We start from the raw sequence: 21,718 nt of genomic DNA, 5'->3' as shown, positions 1-21,718 counted from the left end.
CTTCCCAACTGTGGTAGGTAATGATATAAGTGGAGCCTTATGACTGTCTGAACATATTTGCTCCATCTTGACTCTTCCAGTATCTTGCTATTAGACTCTGTGGTCTGAATCATGTTTGAAGAATCGATGCTCAATCTAAACCTTGTTCTGTAACTCAATTCAAGAACAAATTTGAAATCTCGAATATATGACCATTAACAATAATCAAAGTTTGTTTTAATGTGACTCTATGATAAATTTTGAAGTTAATTGCAAAAATACATTAATTTTAGGTAGTATAAATGCCAGCTTTTGAAATACGAAACTACCTACTTTATTTATTTTAAAGTTTTAAAGTTCACAGTAAAGCAAAACTACACAAGAAAAGAAAGTATCTCATACAAAATGTCAGTATGATTCTTTTCTTCTGGATGTGAAGCCATGACACTTTGTCATCACAACCTGTCAAAATCACATGTTCTGAACATATACTCAAGAGTATGGTTACTAAGGGTACTCATACAAACATGCAATTTTGTTAAAATGTTTGTATGTTAGGTACTAAGTTGATGCAAAACACATTAAAATGTTCTAATAACGTAGTAATAGAATATCAAATATTTAGGCTGGGTTTATAAACTATGCAAGAAATGTTACAAATGCAAAAATTTGAATACAATATTTTCAATTACTCATTTATAAACTTTGCAACATTCGAAAACGCAACACAAGCATTACCCAACTTTCGACTTCTTAAGTTTTGGCTTACATTTATGCCTTCCATATTTGAAGTTGAGTGTGACAAAAATTTTTTAAACATGATGACATTATATGCATAGAATGCCAAAATGTCATTTTCATTACAAAAATTATGTTTTCACGTGTTAAACTTTCGTACAGAGAAATAAAATAACACTTTTGAATAAAATTATTTACCCTTTCATATATTTTCATGATAAACGTGAGTTTACAAAAAATCCCGGAGAAGAAATTAGTTTTCAACTGTTTTACAATCTCAAGTTGTCGGGTTGGTGATGTCTTGCGACTTACGAACTTATAAACCACCGTGATTTTCTTCAGGAGCATACGCAGAATTTTATTTCGGGGGGAGGAGGATAGAACCACTTATCCCATTTGGGGGGGGGGGGAGATATATAGCACCCTCATCTCCCCACTTGCGTACTAGCTTGCTTGCATTGGTGGTGGGTCGTTATTAAGTATTTGTAGAGACCGGAAAAATTCGCGGGTTCAATGACCTCCGGGATAGACTCCAATATCCTCCACACACTCGGGAAAATGCCACCTGTTCATTGGCTGCTGACTTGTGAGTCGTCTCGACTGGGTGGCCTGTGATTCGACACTTCTATGAGTGAGGGTCTCTAATATTGGCCTTCAGTCCTCCAGATTAACAGTGGACCAATGGCAGAAGCAGCACTAAGGTATAATTATTTTAATTTTAGCATAACACGAAATGAATCCGCGAATTTTTCAGATCTCTACGTATTTGCGTTCCTTGCATAGTTTATAAACCTGGCCTTACTCCAGTGAACATTAGGACATGTATTTTATAATTTCAACATGGCGACCAGCTGGATTTACCATGACACAAGACCTATACAGTACTGTTGGCTATAAAAGGCTGCCACACAACATCACTTGGATATTTTCATACTATTATCACTGTATTTTTCAAGCTTTAAATTTAAATTGGGACAGAGTCAAATTAAACTCTGAACAAACGTCTATCTTAATCAAAGGCAGAATACAGAAAATTCCTCTTTTTTACAAAGGTTGCACTAAATAAATGAGATGCCACATCAGGTAAATCATAAACAATTTATAATTATGGGTTCTAAGGGAAATAATAAGCATGATAACAATTTATGTACACTTTTATTAGCCTGACTAGTTTATCTGACATAAAATGGCACTTGTATTTCGAAAACCATGCTACAAACTAAATTGATAAGAGTTCACTGGAACTGACCACAAGCACGGATTCTTTCAATAAAACACAAAAATTATTGTACACAACATAAGTACAGTCTCAACAACAAACTCCTCACAACAAAATCACATGAAAACGATACAGTCAGCTCCAATGATATGTACTGAGTTTGCTAAGTAGTAAATTAAATTACAAACATCACAGGGATTTTCCATGCCAGTGACTCATTTGAATTTTTTTTTACAAGATTGCACATGGCACATTTACATTTCAGGAAACTGCACTTTAGGTTTTGAGATCCACACAAAAAAAAATTACAATTAAAAAAAAATAGAATTATAATTTAGCAGGGGTCTTTAACCCTCAAGTGACTAAACCTAGTCTGTGTTCTGAAAGGATTCTTGTAGTTCTTAAGGACATGTAGTATAAAATGGAAAAATAAACAATTCATGTGTTTTTCTTGGTGTTATCAATAAATAGTTATATTTGCTTACACACTTTTATGTATTAGTAATGATGTAATGCAAACCTGATTGTTACAAGCGAGTTTGAAAAAAAAAATTTTTTTGAGCTTTCGCCATGCTATTTTTGATACTTGCTGATGGTGATAATCAAAGACCCCTCTAGTGGAGGATTTCGCTAGCAATTGTTCCGACACACACGCATCCTCCAGTGAGCACAATAGTACAACAAGAAGAGTTAAAGTAGTAAAATGAGTCGTCGCGACAAACACCCAAATATAGTCATGGCTACGCAGGTACACATTAACACGACTCAACAAGGAATGCAGAGTATTGCTGTATCAAAAGCTAACCTGAGGTATAAGGTTTACGTCGGCCTAGTGCCTCTTGACTTGCTACTCAAATTACTAGTTAACATTTTAGAATAGTGGTTAAGGTGGTTGCTTGGGCTGCCAGGTTGTAGGGAAAGATATCTGACAGTGATCGGTACACCGCTATTAAGTCTAAAATTCTTTTGGGTGTATTCACAATTGAACCCCTCCTATTACTTGTTTCAGTGGCCTTCTGATATTCCTTAGTTCGATGTCCACTCTTCACATGAGTATCCTCGATGTCTCCAACTGTGACCTTAATAAGGTGGGCTTATGCCAGCTCACTAGTTGCCTCTCAAACTAGCTTTAAATAAAAAGCGATCACAGAATAGTATTCAAACCACAGACATCCCAAATCCCAAAGTTTTTTTGCTTTGACAATGGAAATTCCCCCAAAAAAGTGAAACACCAGAATATTAAGATAGATGTCCAAGGCTGAAATCTTATTCTATATTCATATTTTAAATTATGACAATAGCAATAATGACACATGCACAGAGTCATGCTTTACAGATAAAAAATTTAAATAATTCAAAGATAAGGTGCAAGTTTTGACATCTAGCTTAGTTATTCCCTTCATCTTTAATTATGAGACCTCTAATAATTAATTGATTCAAATTTTAAAGATAAAACAAAGGAAAAGTTAAAGAACTTTGTATGATACTTCTTTCTGATCTGAATGTTTCACCATACGTGGCAGCCTGTTTTCTTAAGTCTCATCACATAACAGGTAGCCAAATGGTGAGTTGAGTGACGGATGAAACGTGTGTTCGTGGAATATGAGCTGAGTGACGGATGGAACGCGTGTTCGTGGAGTATGAGTCGAGTGACGGATGGAACGCGTGTTGGTGGAATGTCCTCCACGCGTCCTGCTACAGCACCTGGCAGCCCCAGCGCGGTAGTGTCCGAGACCCCGACCCTGACACACAAGCACGACAGTGTCGCGGGTAGTAGTTGAGTACATAGCGCTACCGGGAGTCCCCCGCGGCCGGCAGACCTGGAGGGCGATGCGTCCGCGCGCGGAGCAGGGGGGAGTTGAGGCGAGCCGGAGGCTGCTGGGTTAGGCCAGCTCTCTGGGCGCGCGGGCGCATCGCACTTCGCATCATCGCCGTCGTAACGCATCACGTAGACACCTGTAAAATTCGCGGATTCATTTCGCGATAGGATAGAGTCCAGATACTTTTGACGTTATTTTGCTTCAGTGATCGGGCCACAGTTTATCTGAAGGACTCTGGGCCAATGAAAAAAATATTTAACAGAAGAATTAGCGAATCACGATCATTCCAGTCAACAGGTGTTACGAGTCGGTAACCAATCAGCAGATGTAATTTGTACGAGTGCGTAGTAGATCATGGAGTCTATCCTTTATGGATTTGAAATCGTGAATTTTACAGGTCTCTACGGCATCAGACATCTGGCATCGGGACGCTGCACATTCATCTTGTAAATAAACATAGTTAAGAAAATTAAAACATGGGAACGAGGTAATAATGCTAACTATTGTTAATGATGTTAAGGTCTTTCTTTTATCTTAGGGAATGAAAAGTAGGTTCTGCTAAAATATATATGGTTATGTCAGCTCCTTAAAATTATATTTTCCATTAAGAACCACATAAAGTGCATTCATTTTTTTTACCCCGCAGGATGTAGCAATTGTCAACACTGAACAGGATAGGAGGAGACATAACCGAATTTATATCATGAGCACGTGAATGTTTCCTGCCGGGGAAATGAAAACCTGCATGTTTTTAAATATTGAAACAGAGTCAACACGTTAGGCATGAAGCTGGTGCAAAGTACGTGAGACGTGAACTGATGATATTGTAACACTAAAACAATTCTGGTGTCACAGAAATTAATTAAAGCCCTAAAATAACTTTATGGTTCATCAAAACTGACAGAAACACAGGGCCTGGAACACGAGCAGATCACAGTAGATGAACATGAGAGTTTATAAGGTTGTGGAGGATCCAAGAAAGAGGTAGTATAGACAAGTCATAAGATCAAGTGGTGTGAGTGCGCCAGAATATTCCTGGACTTAAAGAGAATAATGGAAGTTAGGCACTGTGCAGACTAAATAATTCCTACAGGAAGAGGAATGGTGAATGGCAAAGGCATGTAGAGGCAGTTTGAGCTGACTTAGAAGGGTAATATGCACAAGTATTTAATTCCAAGGGTAAACACAAAAAAATGTGCCAAAAAATTATGATCATAACAATAAAAAATTACACAGTGAGAAAAACATGACTGGACCTATCTGGTACAAATAAATTTTAACAAAAGTGAAATATCTAAACGAAGAACTATCATGCGGGTAGCACATTTCGCACACGACATGCATAGCTCTGGTCACTGCCGCGGGTGACTCCCCTAGTTGATATGTCGCATAGACCACACTTATATACACTCTAAACTCTACAATATTAATATTATTCCCTGCCCTCAAACACTAATTGTTCCTAAATCACAAGTATAAAGGTAGGGGGGGTTGAGGAAAAAATTCTCGTAACTTTGCGGGCACGATAAATATTTTTTTTATAAACACCACACGTACACAACCAAAGGTTTATTTTCCCCCCAAAACAAAACAAAAAGGTCGAGCTACGACAAGTGGTGATGACGCGCGCGCACTCCGCAATGTAGCGCCTGCGCCTGTCTTTCTCGCTCGTCGCGTCAACTGGAATGTACGGGAAGCACTTGGAACGATTCTGTCAAGGAAAACCGGCTAAAGTATATATCGAGTAATGCGACAGGCATTGCGTTTAGTGGGAGCTCACCTTGCAGTGCACACGGCTCCGCACTAAACCTCTCCACATTCACGCTCATATACAAAACACACCACGACAAAAAACTTGTGGTCTAATTTCGAATCAGTTTGGTTATAACATCGACGAAAAAAAAAAACGTGCTTTCTGAAAAAATATTTGTCAAACATAAATAGTATGTTTTGGTGAGTACATTCACAGATTACCTAGCGCAAGTGCACTCACACATACACATACATACACAGATTTTCTGCACTCTTAAAAAATTAAAAAATTAAAAATATTTTATAGTCTGTCCCATGCTTAGATTGCATTACAGAGCAGGTTGCTCCCACTATTGCCGGGCTGATGCTACCCGGGTTGTTAACATTTAAGTTCTTATTTTATACATGATCTATAATAATGAGTTTTAATATGTTTTCATTTTTACAATTTGTTGATTTTTCTCAGATCTAGTTCTAAACACCAATTATTAATTCGCAAGAGAAACTATGTTTAACATTTGGTCACTATTAATAACAAGACATTCTACATAATTATTATGTACCATGGTAAAACAGAGCCAAAAATTGTAATATTAAGTCGACTGGTTCTCAGAAAATTACGAAAATCGTGTCCACACTCAGTTTTATGTGTTATAAACATTATGTCATAAGATTTGTATTTTTTTTATGAAAACTGTCCCATTATAGCTATGTACTCGAACCATACATATTTTTAGTGTAGGCTATTTGTCTCAAAATAAAAAAAAATGGCAGTTGACTGAATACTTTAAATATCATTCCCTCATTGTGTCCCATTCTAATATTACAATAATATTATGTCATTATTTATTTTGTTTTATGAAAATAACTATTTTAATATCATTAATTTCTTTAAAAACACTGTATTTTACCGTAAATATCCTTTCCATTATATACCAAGAACAAAATCATTATAAAATTTAATTTTTATCAGGGTCCCCAAAAAAAATATCATTCCCTCACTTTTTTATTAACACTTGCATTGTACTTTTGAATTAGATAGAATATTGCCGCGCTTATAACATTTTGTAGTTGGCAGTACTGCTAATGTAACCAAATCAGCATTGTTGTAGGGCGCGAAGAGATGTACCTATTGCAGTCAACTAATTTTAGTTTCATTATTTAAATTTTACATATTATGTATCATTCCTTCACCTCAAATTAGAACAAGGTAAATATTTTATTTTGAAATAATTATTATATTGTTTTACATGTTTTGAGGAGTAAACAACTTGCCTTAAGTTGCAATTTAATTTGAGGTTATGTACAACCATTTTTTTGTAGGTTATGTTTGAATCTATCATTCCCTTACTATCATTCCCTCATCAAAATTATTAATGAGGGAATAAGAATTTATGAGGGAATAATAATAAAATATTGAAGCTCTCAGTATATTTAAAGAAATATATTTTTTTAATTGTAACAAAAAACAAGTTATTGTAAAAATTAATTCTTAATTTAAGATCAAGTTGATGATTTTTATTTGAATTTAATGTAAATTTAGCAATAATATAAAAAAAACCTTATTCCCTCACCTATATAATCATTCCCTCATAATTGATATTTTTCATGTTCATACTATTTTCAATTAAATTGAGAAATGTTGGGGACCACATAGTCAGTTGACGTAAGGCACTTGTGTACTGTGTATTTTATACAAAAGTTGTCAATTAAAGCAAATTATATACCTATATTTTATTTTGAAAATTAATTTTTCTCAATTTCGTGAGAACCAGTCAGTCGTAAAAAATGTTTTATGGCAAACACGGCTGAAACCTAGACTGAGTCTTTCAGTTATGTTGTCTTAAAAGTAAGAATTCAATATTATCACATGATGCTACTGATAAAATACAGCAACAAAATCTATTTTTAATATATTCATTAAAAACATTTCTTTTAAAATTATTTATTATTTTTTCAATTTTTTTTAATTTTTCATTACATTATACAGTTGTGTTTAAACTTTTGTCCTCTTCGGGTATATCTGGTGACAGAGCTTAACGAAACAAGGACAGCGCTAATGGAAGAAATCGTGCATTGGAAAGAGACAGTAAATGCCCATTAAAATGCACACTGCAATCTAAGGATGAGACATGCTATAGGCAAAACTTCTGCTGGTTTGAGTTATCATGAGCCATCAAGTCAAACAATAACATTTTTTTTAAATTCAGTAACATACCAAAAAAATATCATAAAATACTAGCTAGCCAAACTTTAAAAGATAGAAAATAAATTTAGAAGAAAATTGAAAAATAGGCAGATCCCATACATTAAAAATCTTCTAATATTACTATAAAAATTGAATTCACACTTAAAAAACATGCCAACTTATTTATATATAACTGTGTGGCAAACAGATTACTTATGCTCACTAAAAACTTAAATACAACTAAACGTATCACAATGCTTTTTATATCACGTTACACATACATGTTTCTACATATGACTAGAACTCACAACCTACAATACAGGATTGCTTGCATATCCAATACCAGCACTGCTCAGTGCAAGATGAGCTCTCCAGCATTCGAGACAGCCTGATTCCCAACACTACACTCAGCACATCACCACAGTGTAAGTCTCTGGTTCCTGATACTGAGATGAGAGGAGAAAAAAGAAAAAGAAAAAAGAAAGGGGCTTTGTTACTTTACACATCGGTGTCCTTCAAGTGTCTGCTTCACCCATTTACTTAGCAGGAGTTCCGGATAAAGCAAAAAATAAAAAAAAAGTCTTCTCGCAAGCGAGGCACCGGAGATCAGTTCATCGGTTGCGACACGTAGAGGTGAACGGCGATCACGCGGGAGCGAGATGAAGAGTTACCCGGCGGAGTCCGGAGTCCTGCCTCCCGAAGGAACACGGTCCTCAGTCTTGGCGGCGCGCCCAGGGCTTCAGAACAGCAGGAACGAGACCCGGGTGCGGCGGGCGTCGCCCTTGGCCCTGCGGGCCATCCCGAACTGTCATATGGAGGGGTCGGAGCCGGGGGCGCCGCCCAGCTTGCCCCCGTCGCCCCCGGCCCCCGCCCCCCCGCCGTCCTCCTCCCGGAACGGGGACCCCGACGCGCCACGGGAAGTCAGGCCTCGGAAATCCAGGTTGTACTGCAACACACGGCGCGCGCCGCTGCTGCAACGCTCCATCCACCGACTAGAGACCGGACAAATTCGCGGATTCATTTCACGACAGCCTGAAAATTCAAATAGTTATACCTCAGTGCTGCCTCTGCTATTGGCTCACAACTCACCTGGACGACTCCGGGCCAGTGAGAAACACTCAACCGTAGCTGTATCGAAACACAGGCCGCTACGTTGGGACACCTTCACAAGACAGCAGCCAATGAGAGGGTGGCATTTGACCGAGTGTACGAAGAACTATAAAGTTCATCCTAGTGGTCGTGGAACCCGCGAATTTTTCCGGTCCCTACTTGCAACTAGAGACCGGAAATAATTCGCGGTTTCAATGGCCTTCATTTCCCTGTATACTCGGCCAAATAACGCCAGTTAATTGGCTGCTGACATGTAAGTCGTCTCAGCTGGTTTGTTTGTGATTCGATCCTTCTTTGGTTGGAGGTTTATAATTGGTTGAGATTCGTCCAGATGAACAGGAAGCCAATAGCAAAATCATCTGAAATGAATGTGTATTTGACTTCTAGCTTATCGCCGAATGAATCCGCCAAATTTTCCGGTCTCTACTTGTAACTATAGCAGATAAGCATAACTCGCAGAGCCACACTTGCTGAAAGACAGCGTTCACGCGCACACATTTGCTACACACCCGTACACGTGTACTGTTCTCAAGTACCATAGGTAGGTCCCAAACTTTACGCGAGAACCACATTTATGATCATTCTAAGAACAAACAAGTCATACCTGACGACTTGATGAGTGAACAACAGCCGAAACAGCATCATTCTGTCAAGTTTTTTTTACGAACTTTGTTTTACGAAATTCAAGCTGAAATCGATCAGCATTAAAGCTCATCAGTGGTATGATATGGTGATAGTAAATAAGTACATCAGACACTGTATCCGCTGAAAAAGTACTTTTATTTCGTTTTACATTGTCGCTTGGTTATGTTTAGTAGTATTGGTAGCAATTATGGTATGTTGCCTTTCCAACTACTCTAGTGAAATTTTTACCACAATTAAGGAATGCAACCTACGTTGGTAATTATGAATGCCAATTAATTGTTTGGTGTGTTTTCTCCTTTTTGAATGAACCTAAAATGTAAATTGTTTTTGTTTTTAGGAAATTGTACTTACTTCTGCCAATGTGCTTATCATATAAATGATATGTTCAGCAGCATAAGGAACAGCCAGGTTATCACAGAAAACTTATTCTTGTATTGATAAATATATTATTGACATCTTGTTAAGTGTATCTCCACCTGCTACATAATTATTTTGGCATGAATGTGATGTTTTGACAATCCACATAGCCACAACTCTAGGTTCCTGGAGTGTGACATGCCACTTGTTACAATTTTCACTTATTTCCTTGGACCAAGTGTCCTCATGTACAGGTCTAACTGTATGGAAATGAATTAAGTGTGCAAAGTTAGAGACATCTTTTAAACAGTGCATTTTTATAACAAAAATTTACATTTTAAACAATCCCAAACAATATTTTTAGCATATTTTAAAACCATGTAATTAGTTTAAAACTAGACTAAAAAACTATCACTTGAAATGAGAAATGAGAGTACACACAAAAAACGTTATCCTTGTTTATAATGCTGCTACATGAACCTACAAATCGGACAATGAATAGATTAGTAACATTTTAGTTCAATCAAATTATTATATGATTAGTGTGTCAAATTTTATAAACATAACAACATAAAAGAAGAGTTGCAAGCTACACAAAACAGTATTAGTAATATTGGGGTCACACATTTCGCGTAATTTACAATAAAAATTTTAGTAAAAATATTAGACATGTAAATACCACCTGAAATGAGAGAAAATCACACACACACCACAAAGATTAATATTAGTTATAAAACCATCACACGGATCTACAACCCCAGGGAAGACACTATGTTACCGGTTAAAGCAATAACACTCTTTAGAAGCTCGCAAGGGTGTCAGAGCAGCAGGCAGGCGAGTGTTAGTGATCGGCAGAGACCGGAAAAAATTCGCGGTTTCAATGGCCTACAGGATAGACTGCACATTTCCCTGTGCACTCGGCCAAATAACGCCAGTTCATTGGCTGCTGACTTGTAAGTCGTCTCAGCTGGTTTGTCTGTGATTCGATCCTTCTTTGGTTGGAGGTTTTTTAATTGGTTGAGATTCGTCCAGATGAACAGTATATCTGAAAGGTATATGTATTTGACTTCTAGCCTATCGCAAGAATGAATCCGCGAATTTTTCCGGTCTCTGGTGATGGGTAGAGACCGGAAAAAATTCGCGTATTCATTTCACGATATGATAGAATCCAAACAACTGTACCTTTATGTTGCTCCTCTTGTTGGCTCACAGTTTATATGAAGGAGTTTGAGCTGATGAAAAACCTTCAACCAAAAAAAAAAAAGTATCGACTCGCAAGCGTCCCAGTTGACAGGTGTCACGAGCCAGTAGCCAATTAGCGGGTGGCATTTGCCCGTGTGTAAAGGGGATTGTGGATTATATCCTAGAGGTCATCCAAAGCGCTAATTGTTCTCGGTCTCTGGTGACGGGGCGAGCGAGGGGGAGGTGCGGGGGATACAGACGTCACTTGGCGCGGGGTAGAGTGGTGGCCCGGTCTTTGCCCAGCCTCTGCAGCGCCTGGGGACTCAGCGTGCCTGGCAGGTGGCGCTCGTCCAGCGGCCAGCAGTTGAACTCCACCCGCTGGGGCAGGCACAGCGAGAACTGCAACACGCAGCGGGGGAGACCCCGTGCCGCGAGCCGGCTCTCTCCTCGCCGTGCCACTTCACGTGTGCGTTGACGTGGTACTTCCTGCGGCGGTGAAGCCCGGTCCCCACAACCCGTCAGCACCGGATCCCGCTGGCGGAACGCACCCCGCGGAGGAAATTCGCGATGCCGCGATGCCGCGACGCAGTGGCCAATGGAACGCGGCCTAGGGCGGCCGCTCCGTCCCGCGGTAAAGAACACAACTGGACGGTGTCATATAAAAAATGGTTCAACCCACAAACATTTCCAACTGAGTAAACTGAGCTCAAAGTTGAACACACAATAACCGGTATTGTGGCAGTGCGTTGAATGTCTGGTCGCAAGATGGCATGGTAGCAAGGAATGTCGGTTAACAAAATTTTAGCTCAATTTAAAGTGTCATTTTACCTACACGATTATTTCAATAACTTTTTTTCTTCCTTTTGTTGGTTAACTCATTTGTGCATAACACCATCCAACTGTGCGTCTTGATAAGGAAGACAATATTCGCGATTGCGCTCGGCAGCGCACGTTAACGGCGACAGACGATAATTGTGTGTGGTGACATCCACCCTAGTGTTGCAGCTGCCACAACAAACAACAGGTAATTCATGTAGGAGAAGAGACTCATATTTATTGTGTAAGAACCATGTGCCTGAACCAGCTTTATTTGGAAATTCTTGTAAGGTTTATAAGTAAGGGCAGGCATTTTACGCGAAAAGATCTGAACAATTATTAGACTGCAACAAGGTATAACCGCACCTGTGGTTTCTTCCTTGTGATTTGGCGGCCGTCTGCGAGAGAAGTCGTCGCCTTATTTGACAGAGCCATTCAGGACACGTTTACTTCCACACTGAATCACTGTGATTAGTGTTGTAACAATCAATATGTACCTGGGAGAAAACTCACCCAATCACGAAACACAGACGATGCTATAGTGTTTGAACTTTCATCTAGTCTCGAAATCTTTTCGTGAAATCTGCATGCCCCTATTTATAAATTAATAATCGCAACGCGTCCGGTGATCCACGCTGGGGCCGACGACCCACGCAAACACAGCGGCTACCCTGGCACCCCCTCGTGAAGACAAGAACTAAATAATCCCCGCCAGCAATCTCTGGGCTCATCCCGGGATCTCGGGTGACTGCAACGTATACTTCACTTTGTTGGGACTCCGAAAACTTTGTGCGAGAGTTTCAGGAGGTTCGTACCACCACATGTAACTGTAATATCGTAATATTTTGTCTTTTTTCCTGCTTCTGAGGATCCATCTGGCTCACTGACCTTTTATATCTGCTGCTCTCCGTTTTGTCCAGGAAAAAATTCATTCAGCTTCTGCGTCCTGCTTCATCGTGTCCTTCCAGTTAATGCGCGACCTTTCTCCTCTAGTTCACTGTGTAGCATTCTGTTTGGTACTTGGCGTGAACTCTTGTATATAGAACTGTGTTGTGAGTTGACTTTGTGGCACTTGTACCGGGCCAAAGTGATAGGCACAGTTTAAATCACCCGCGCCCCAGCTTTTCACAGTTGGCACCATGTTGGAACACTGCAAGGGTCGGCGTCCATAAACCGTGAGAGCGGCATCCCTGCAGTGAGAAACAAAAAAAAAGTCTTCGTTTTCATCGGCATGATGGCGGTAGGTCGCAATGGTGCGGGCTGATGCTATCGTGTAATTTGTGTTGCATCGTCGGTTAAAACCATCTCGATACAGTCCACATATGTTTGTCATCATTAATACATTCATTTTTGTATTCTTATCACAAGTGCCACTATCAACTTCAGTATCCGTTGGGAAAACACATACTTGGAGAATGGTGCAGTGAATTTTTTTCGAAGTATTACTCTTGGGGGTTCATGTAAAAACTTGAGTGTCCACAAGAAAAGGAATGGATTTTTAATATATGTTTATTTTATTTTAAGGAATCATTACACATAAACTGGTGCAGCCTCGACACATTTTCTTCCCCGGCTGAAGCGTGCATGAGAAGGCGAAGTACGTATCTGTTTAGAATGCATGGCGCTAAACTCTAAGCCAACCACAATTTTTTTTATCCATGTGTTCAATGGTACAGTGACAGAGTTTATATTTTAATAAGGTTTTTAGTTTTTGTTCAATTCTTAGATATTTTGAGGGATATTCGTAAAGTAAGCTCTGTTTAGTTATTAAAAAAATCATAAACTCGTGGAAAAAATGTTTTTATTAACAGTTTTAGTTTACTACAGACCCACTTTATATTTTCACATAATCGCCATCCAGTTACAAACACTTTCCGTAACGCTGCACAAGTTTCTTTAATCCTCTACACAGAAGTTCGCTGCCTGGAAATTAATCCAGTTGACAACCCTAATTTTTGTAATTTTTGCTGTACTTGTTAACCCACATCTCATCAAATCAACCAAAATGATGACTCAAGTACGGAGAGTGCTTATACATTTACCGATGTTTATTGAGCGCCTGTGCTTAGGCTACACGCATTGCGTATTCTAAGTCTATGAGTCTCTGCAGAGGGGTTAAAGAAACTGGTGCAGCATTACGAAAAGTGCTAGGGACTGAATGGCTATTATGTGAAAATGTTAAATAGATATGTTCATAAATAAAACTGTCAATAAAAACTTTTTCTCATGAGTTAATTTTTTTAATGACCAAACGGTGCTCACTTTATTAATACTCCTCGTGGTAATGGAAGGAAGCAAAGATGCCAAAATGTTTGGTCACCACCCACACCTAGCCTTTCGTAGTTATTTCATCTTATAAACCAAGAGTATCAGTTAATATTAATATGAAAAGGGTTTTTCTGCAATTTGTATAATCTGTTTCATTGCTCGTGCTCTTGACAGACTTCACGTGCAACTTAAACTCCTTCTTTGTTCGACCACATGGTGTGGTGCAGGCATGCACTTTTTACAGTTTTAACTTAGGAGTGATTCAATAAATAAATTTTTGACCGGCTAGCTTTAACCATGTTGATATCTCTTCATTTCAGACGATGTGGCATGCGCACTTCGGAGAGGTGTGTGGTATGCCACAAGAGTCTACTTTCCCACGTCCTGATTCTTCACAGAAAAAAGTGATAGTAAGTTTTATACTTAAAATGTATATAAAACACATGTTTCCTCGCTAGAGTTTTTATCATATCTGAGATAGAACTGCCATTTTTAACAATAAACTGTCTGAAACATATTTTCTAAGTAGTTATTGTACCTAATTAGTTTAGAAGTGAAACCCTTTCCAGCCAGTGGACAAGTCGAGACGATGATAAAATGAGTTACTGATAAGAGATGCAAACAGTAAAAATGTAAAACTAGTATTTTCCTATCTATTTGGATAAATTTTGTTACACATTTCATACCGATAAAATTAATTTTAATTAAATTTAATATATTAAAACTTATATTTTTGTGATTTAAGTTAATTTTTTTCTAAAATGTTCATTAATTTAATGATTTTTAGTTACATTTCAATGCATTATGGAGCATATTAAGTTACCTTGTATTTCGGTGTTTAATGGTGCACTGATGGTGCTATTCGGCTTTATTTAGGTTGTTATCGCAAAAAAAACACATTATAATGTCGTTCCTGTTTATGAATAATTATAGGCCTACACCCCTCCTTAATGGCTTCGCCTAATTAGTAGACGAAGCTATAAAAACTATATTTTACCTTGAGACGCAGACCTCCTCACAGTCACATGGTTTCGGGATTGGTGGGGCTGTGAGAGCTACTGCCCACAGACTGCTCTGGAGTTGGATCGAAACTCAGGGGAAACTGGTGGGGAGGGGGGGTTGGCTCACGCACCTTGTTAGCGCACATGAAGCAGGTGGTGACGACCTTGGAGATGACGTCCATGAGGCTCTTGGTCTCCTGGATGACGTTGTCGACCTTGGTGAAGGTGGCGGCCTTGCCCACGGTGGGGTTCTTGACGGTGAACTGCAGCTGCTGCACGTACGTGGGCACGCGGTCCAGGTTCTCCAGGAGCTCCTTCTTGTGCGTGCTGCCGGGGACCTGCGGGGGGACGAGGGAACACGACCCTCAGCGCCTCGCCTCCCACCATCGCTACTCCTGCACTTGCTCGGTCGGGGACAGCGGGTGGAGGTGGTCCCATAAACATCCCTGCACTCAGTGGCTTTCAGACCTAGTGTTCAGAGACCGGGAAAAACTCGCGGATTCATTTCGTGATAGGCTGAAACTCGAACACGAGCACAATTTCTGCTGGTTCTGCCATTGGCTTCGCAGTTTAACTGGAGATCTCTGATGGGCCAATGGGAGACTATCGACCAAAGAAGCGCCGAATCACAAGCTACCCAGTGGAGACGCCTCACAATTTAGTACCCAATGAACACGCGTGTTTACTTGAGAAATGAAAGAGGATAATTGGAGGCTATCCTAGAGGTCATTTAATCCGCGAATTTTTCCGGTCCCTACTAATGTTTTACAATTTGTTTGAATTAATAAAAGTGCTGTCTAAGAGAAACCACACAAATTCCAAGAATAAAGAAGTCACAACTACAAAAGCCAAATGTACCTTCCATGGAATTTGGGGGGAAGGGAGGAATGTATACAGCTACCATACCCTGGCTTTGCCCCTAGAAAAATGAAACATAGCTGAGCATTTGCCACACTAGCATAGTCACGCCCATTTGATCTGACAGAGCTAATGGTGCCAATTGATTGCATAACACAGGCAAAAGGCATGCCGGAATATCAAGCACATCAAAATTTTCACTGATTTGGCGTCTGTCCCAGAGACAAGAAGTTTGTGACAGAAACTATAACAGGAATATGTTGTTCTTGCATTTACATTCAGTTCATGAATAACAATAAAAGAGTACTGATCAATGGTGCAAAGTACCCAGCAAAATACAAATCATACCCCACTTGTGCTAATTAACGCTACATCATGTGTGGAAAACAACCATACCGAGAAAAAATATTAAAATAGTTATGTTGTTACAAAAATGATTTGCATATTGTACCAGTCATGCAATAAATGGTAGCTGCAGCTCTGAAAGTACAAAGCAATACACCAATTACTTACAAATAATAGTACTTGGCAGTTTAACATTGCTGCAACGTACTAGGGCACTATAAACTGTCTACGCAGATGGATTATCATAGCGAATGTGTGTACAGTGAAAGTTTAATCCCACATGGACAGGACCACAGCCATGCCGAACTAGCGATTCTGCCACGTTATCAAAGTCAATAAAGTTCAAATGGAATCAACAGACGTGAAAACAGAAACCACTGTACCGAAATGAAAAGACAGTACAGTAGAACCCCCCATATCCGAGCTTCCCACACCCGACTCCTCCGGATATCCGACCTAGTCTCCGTGGTTGGCGAGCCTGTTCAGACTTGAAAAAGTGACGCATCTACATGTTTTCGAGTCGCAAACTGTCAGTTCAGCCGTGATTTTTGGTGTAGAATGTGCTCGTACTATAATCTTGTACAGTTCTATGTTTTTTAACGTCAATACTGTTAGTGGAGCGACACTTCCGCAAAATCAAGATTGACATAACTGAAACAAAAATCCATTACAGAATTTTTTAAATAAGGTATGCTTACATTGTATTCATCTTCTCATTTATAATTTAACAACAGTAAAGTTTGAAAAGTATACAGCAACATTTTTTACAAATAGAGTTGTATTACTGTACATACTGTATAGCCAGGAAAGGCGTTTTTTTTTTGTTGCTACGGATATCCGACCTTTTGGCCGTTCCGGTCTCGTCATGGTCGGATATGAGAGGTTCTACTGTAACTATGAACTCTTGAGCGAGCTGAACATGCCAGCACAGCAGTGGCGCGACCTGGCAGGTAACATCCGAGCAGCCGGACTCCACCGGAAAAGTCCGAACGCCAGCGGCTTGACTGATGCCGACTTACGGAATGTGTCAAACCACGGAAGCTAGATTAAATACCTTTCACTGTATCTACATTCAGCGTCTTTATATAGTGTATTTTTTTAATTTTCTTATTTGTTTTCATGCTGTTGAAGTGTTGTTATGAGAACACTCTACAGATATATTCGTTATAGTAAATTTCCACTGTATTCTATCTTAGTGAATTCTGAATTCCAAGCTTATTTTCATAAAAGGCCTTTTACGAGTGTCAGCAAGTGTGTAAGGCAATGGGTTTGAGAAGAATGAAACACAGTAAAATTGCTCTAGTGGGATATTTACAACTGTTTGTTTGGCACACTTGGGAAGAGCTGAGATTAAAAAAAAAACACCATTCCTGAAGGATGAATGTGAAAAAAAAAATGCGGTACCTACTGTTTACACCAACCATCAATTATTTGCCTTGTTGTATGGAGAAGACAGCATGCATGCTAGGCAGGGACAAAAATCTGTAGGAATTTTGACGGTGGGGGAGGGGGGGGGCTGCTCCGTGAAATTACGTTCATCATTTTAGTTTCACAGTTACGATTTTGAAAGTGCAAGCGGACTCCCCAGTGATTTCAGCTCCCCCCCCCCCCTTCTGAGATATACACTATGCTTGCTACACTGGAAGCAAAAAAACTATACCTATCCTAGAAAATGCACTGCTTAAATAGCCAACCAAGCTTAGTGACCATGTTGGTGAAGTTTATGATCAAAACTATTTAAAATAATCAGGCCAACAAAACAAAACCGTTTTTGTCATAACATACAAATTACTTATTTAATGACATTATTGTAAAAAAAATTGAAGGTATTTATTTTAAAATTGCTACAGTGGTCTACCAAGACAATGATACGTGCAATTGTAGCAGCTTATCCTCTAAATAGCTAAAGCATGGCAATAAAGGATTACAGACAGGCTTAGTTAATGCGTTGTAAAGTCTCAGAACTAACAAAAAAAATTCTCTTTTTATGTTACAAATTACAGTTTTCCTGATCAGATATCTAAAGAAAGTTTTTATCTCTTGGAGAGTTAGCAAACATTTACAAAATGATAAGCAGGTACATAGGATATGAAATAGGATTTGATTCCAATATTTTGCTAGGTAAGTACATATTTTAAAAATATCAGGTGGTACAGAAATTTATTTATTTATTTATAAATGGTCGAACTCAAAAATTTTATGTGTTGGAATGCATTTAGAATGTGGAAAATAACTCTCTCTCATTTATCAACAAGCCAACCTAATTGAAATTAAAATTTATATATTTTAACCTTGAATTATTTTACAAAATATTTTATACTGTAGAAAAAAAAAATTTTTAATGAATGAAATTATTTACAAAGCATAAAATCTAAATAAAAACAATTAGTTAAGCCCCTTTATAATCTGTGTAGTTGTTAATTACTAGCTGTTGTTGTACCTGACTTTGCACTTTTAACAAACAAAGAAATATTTAGAATCACTGAAAAACCCGAAGTCCACAGACTTGCACGGCAGTGCGCGGGTAGAACACACTCGCGCTGCTCGTTGTAATGCCACCCCTCGTGGGCGCGCTACTAACACGCCTCAAAGAAAAAAACAAAACAAAATTGAATTTTGAAAATTAACTTTAGAAAAAAAATTTGTTCGAACTAAGATTAAAGGGAAGAAATATAAACCAAATAGGCCTCCTTGGATTCAGCAGTTTTTAGGTTTAAAGAAAATGTAAATTTTATCATTAAAAATTGGAAGAACACTTAACAAAAAGTAGCACGGAGTAAGTATTGAAATTCAATTAATTTTATTGCGAACTTGAATAAAAACTGCAGAGTAAAGATAGAAATAACATGTAAAAGTGAAATATGCTGCAAATTGAATTTCACAATTGTAAGAAATATGGCAACAAAACTGCAAAGAGCTTTAAATGTTTGACTCTGTACTTTATTTGTTAAGCAGTATACACATTCGCACGGAAAAGTGAGGGGCGAAAATCGGTACAACATAAAAAAAAAAAAATTAAAAAAAATTGTGAATAAATGTTTTGAGGCGCACAGCGGCAGGATCTCTGTACCAGATCTCACTGCTACAGGCCTCTCCATGCCTACGCCATGTGAATCACACACACAAAATCTCTCTTTTATTATCAGAGAAGGTGCGGAGACCCTAATTATTGAGTATTCCCTACTTTTTTTATTAATAAAACAATCAAACAATTATATAATGTTGCTCGTTATAATTGTTTTACTTCACAGAACATATAAAGTTTATTAGCTATAACTGCTTAAATTATTTTATCAACACATCAGTTACTACACAACTAATTAACAAATTCATGCATATTTTGTGAACAGGCTAAAAAAACACACAAAAATCAAATCACATGTTCAACCTACCAAAAACGTTGTATCAAAACGAGTTAAAATAAAATTAATCAGTATAAACTTCCCAGGATTCTCTAAATGTGAAAATGACATCAGGCCGATCATACAAAAAAAACCTCATGATGGTAACTAGTGTTAATGTTGCAGGAAATTTTAAACAAAAATAACGTGGCACGCCACAGTGAATGGTTTGTGCTTCGAGTCGCAACAAGAGTGCCTTAACAATTTTGAAGACTGAAGCGATCTAACTACTCGATGACCATTTACCTGGCGTGACTGAACCCGGGGGCACGTTTTAGAACCATCACACAAACTCTCCCTGCTTCAGAGCTTCATACAGTCAAAGAATACAATAAGGAAAACAACTTCAAGCTATTTTTGGCACAACCACATTATTATCATTTTTTGAAAATTGTTGGAGTAAACATGTAATACTTTTGAGCTGGACAGAGAAAAAATTTGTAAATAACTCTGGAAGAAAATGTGTTGGTTTATGTAATTTTATAGCTGTTGAACTAAGGGATGAGGATTAAGTCTGCTGCCCTGTGAAGAACATGTGTAAGCTTCGGAAAATGAACGTGATAAGTGGGAAAAATATTAAATTCCTGTCAGAGATCTTTGTTATACCTACATCATGTGCCCATCAGCCGTCGTTAAATTCATCTTTCTGAACATATTGAATCAGTAGCATGGCCACACCAACCTACAGCATATTGTCTGTCTGCTTTCACACATATTCTTTGAAGCCAGTCCCAGACATCATGTTCCAGTAAAAAATTATTATATACAAAGTTCCTGTACTGTGGTTATGTAGCTAGTGAAGTAGGTACATGAGTGAATACTTTTCGACAGACGGAATTATTTACATTTTCACATATTTTTATTTTAAGTCTCATTTTTCTGCTTGTCCAGACCTAAGAAAGAAATATTCAGATATGAGAAAATTTGAAATATGAGAACTTTTTGCCACATGAGAATTTGATAGATCGATGGAAATGAGTGGGTAGATACAATGTTTTGCTAAACTACTTTACACACAGTAAATGATTACAGACTTTTAACATTCAGTTCTGGGTATTTATGTAAAAGGCGTGAGAGAGAGAGAGAGACTACAGTACATACTTCTCTAAGTTAACTACTTAATGTGCATACACTAGTCTTACTGTGTATTACAGTATATACAGACTACTGGTGGGAATGTTATGAGATAAAATATATTTAAAAAAAGGGGGTTGTCTGTAAAGTCAGTTTACGGACGATAATTTTACGTGATAACGTCATAAGAAAACATTGATGAAAAAATTGCAATTTTTTTTAATTTCCAAATATTATTTACAGTTTTTTTTGCAAAATTTAATTTAAATAATTTGTTTAAATATAATAACGAACAATTAGTTAAAAAAAGCCCGCCTTAAACCTGTTTGATATCATAGAAGATTTTCTCGCACGGTGGTTGGCCGGTTCTTGCACGCTCGGCCCAGGCGGAACGTGACAATTTTTCGTGCGTGCAGCCGGCGTTCATTGATTTATAAGACGTTATCACGTCAAAAAAAATAGTTTCCTGGTGTGTAGAAGGTAAAGAGGGACCAGCCTACAGCCAGACTAGAGAGAAGGAAGCGGCTGAGCAGAGGGAGTCGAGTGTGCGGTCCAAAACGTGCCCGGCGGAGTGTCACGTCTCCGATACTGTACCTACGGCGAGGTCCGCATTCAGGGGCTAAACAAACCGCTACGGCAAGCAACAGGAGAGGGCGAGAGACTGACAAAACAGATGCACGTCAGTAGAGAAGAACAGGAACAGAGAAGTGAGAGAACAGAAAGACCGGCACATGGCCTGATCCTCTCGCACGACCCACGACCGCCTGCTGCCTGCGCTACCACTGCACACACCACCCTTCACAGGAGAGCAAACACTTCAAAGAGTTCTTCTTTAAGCAATTACTAGAGACTGGAAAAATTCGCGGATTCCTTTCGAGACAGGCTGGAATCCAAACTCGTTTATCTTAATGCTGCGTCAGTGATTGGACCGCAACTTACCTGAAGGACTCTGAGCCAATGGCAAA

The 21,718-nt window shown here is 38.6% G+C and overlaps 1 protein-coding gene across 2 annotated transcripts in view; it reads right to left on the bottom strand.

The window, feature by feature from the left end:
- Positions 1–1,853: 1,853 nt before the first annotated feature.
- Positions 1,854–21,718, bottom strand: part of LOC134532511 (alpha-catulin) — a 110,941-nt gene continuing 91,076 nt past the window's right edge. Inside the window, exons 12-13 of one of the 2 annotated variants that reach the window (XM_063368973.1) lie at positions 15,207–15,413; positions 1,854–8,642 (exon numbers count right to left, since the gene is read on the bottom strand). In XM_063368973.1, coding sequence (XP_063225043.1) covers positions 8,505–8,642; positions 15,207–15,413 — 345 coding nt within the window. In that variant the 3' untranslated portion in view covers positions 1,854–8,504. Of the gene's footprint in view, positions 8,643–10,415; positions 11,390–15,206; positions 15,414–21,718 lie in introns of those variants that run through there. The other variant, XM_063368974.1, reaches the window with a different exon arrangement.

This window comes from Bacillus rossius, chromosome 6 (genome assembly GCF_032445375.1).
Source record: "Bacillus rossius redtenbacheri isolate Brsri chromosome 6, Brsri_v3, whole genome shotgun sequence".
NCBI classification, from domain to species: Eukaryota; Metazoa; Arthropoda; class Insecta; order Phasmatodea; family Bacillidae; genus Bacillus; species Bacillus rossius.
The sequence above is the reverse complement of the archived record's forward strand: the minus strand, read 5'-3'. Positions and strand labels throughout refer to the sequence as shown.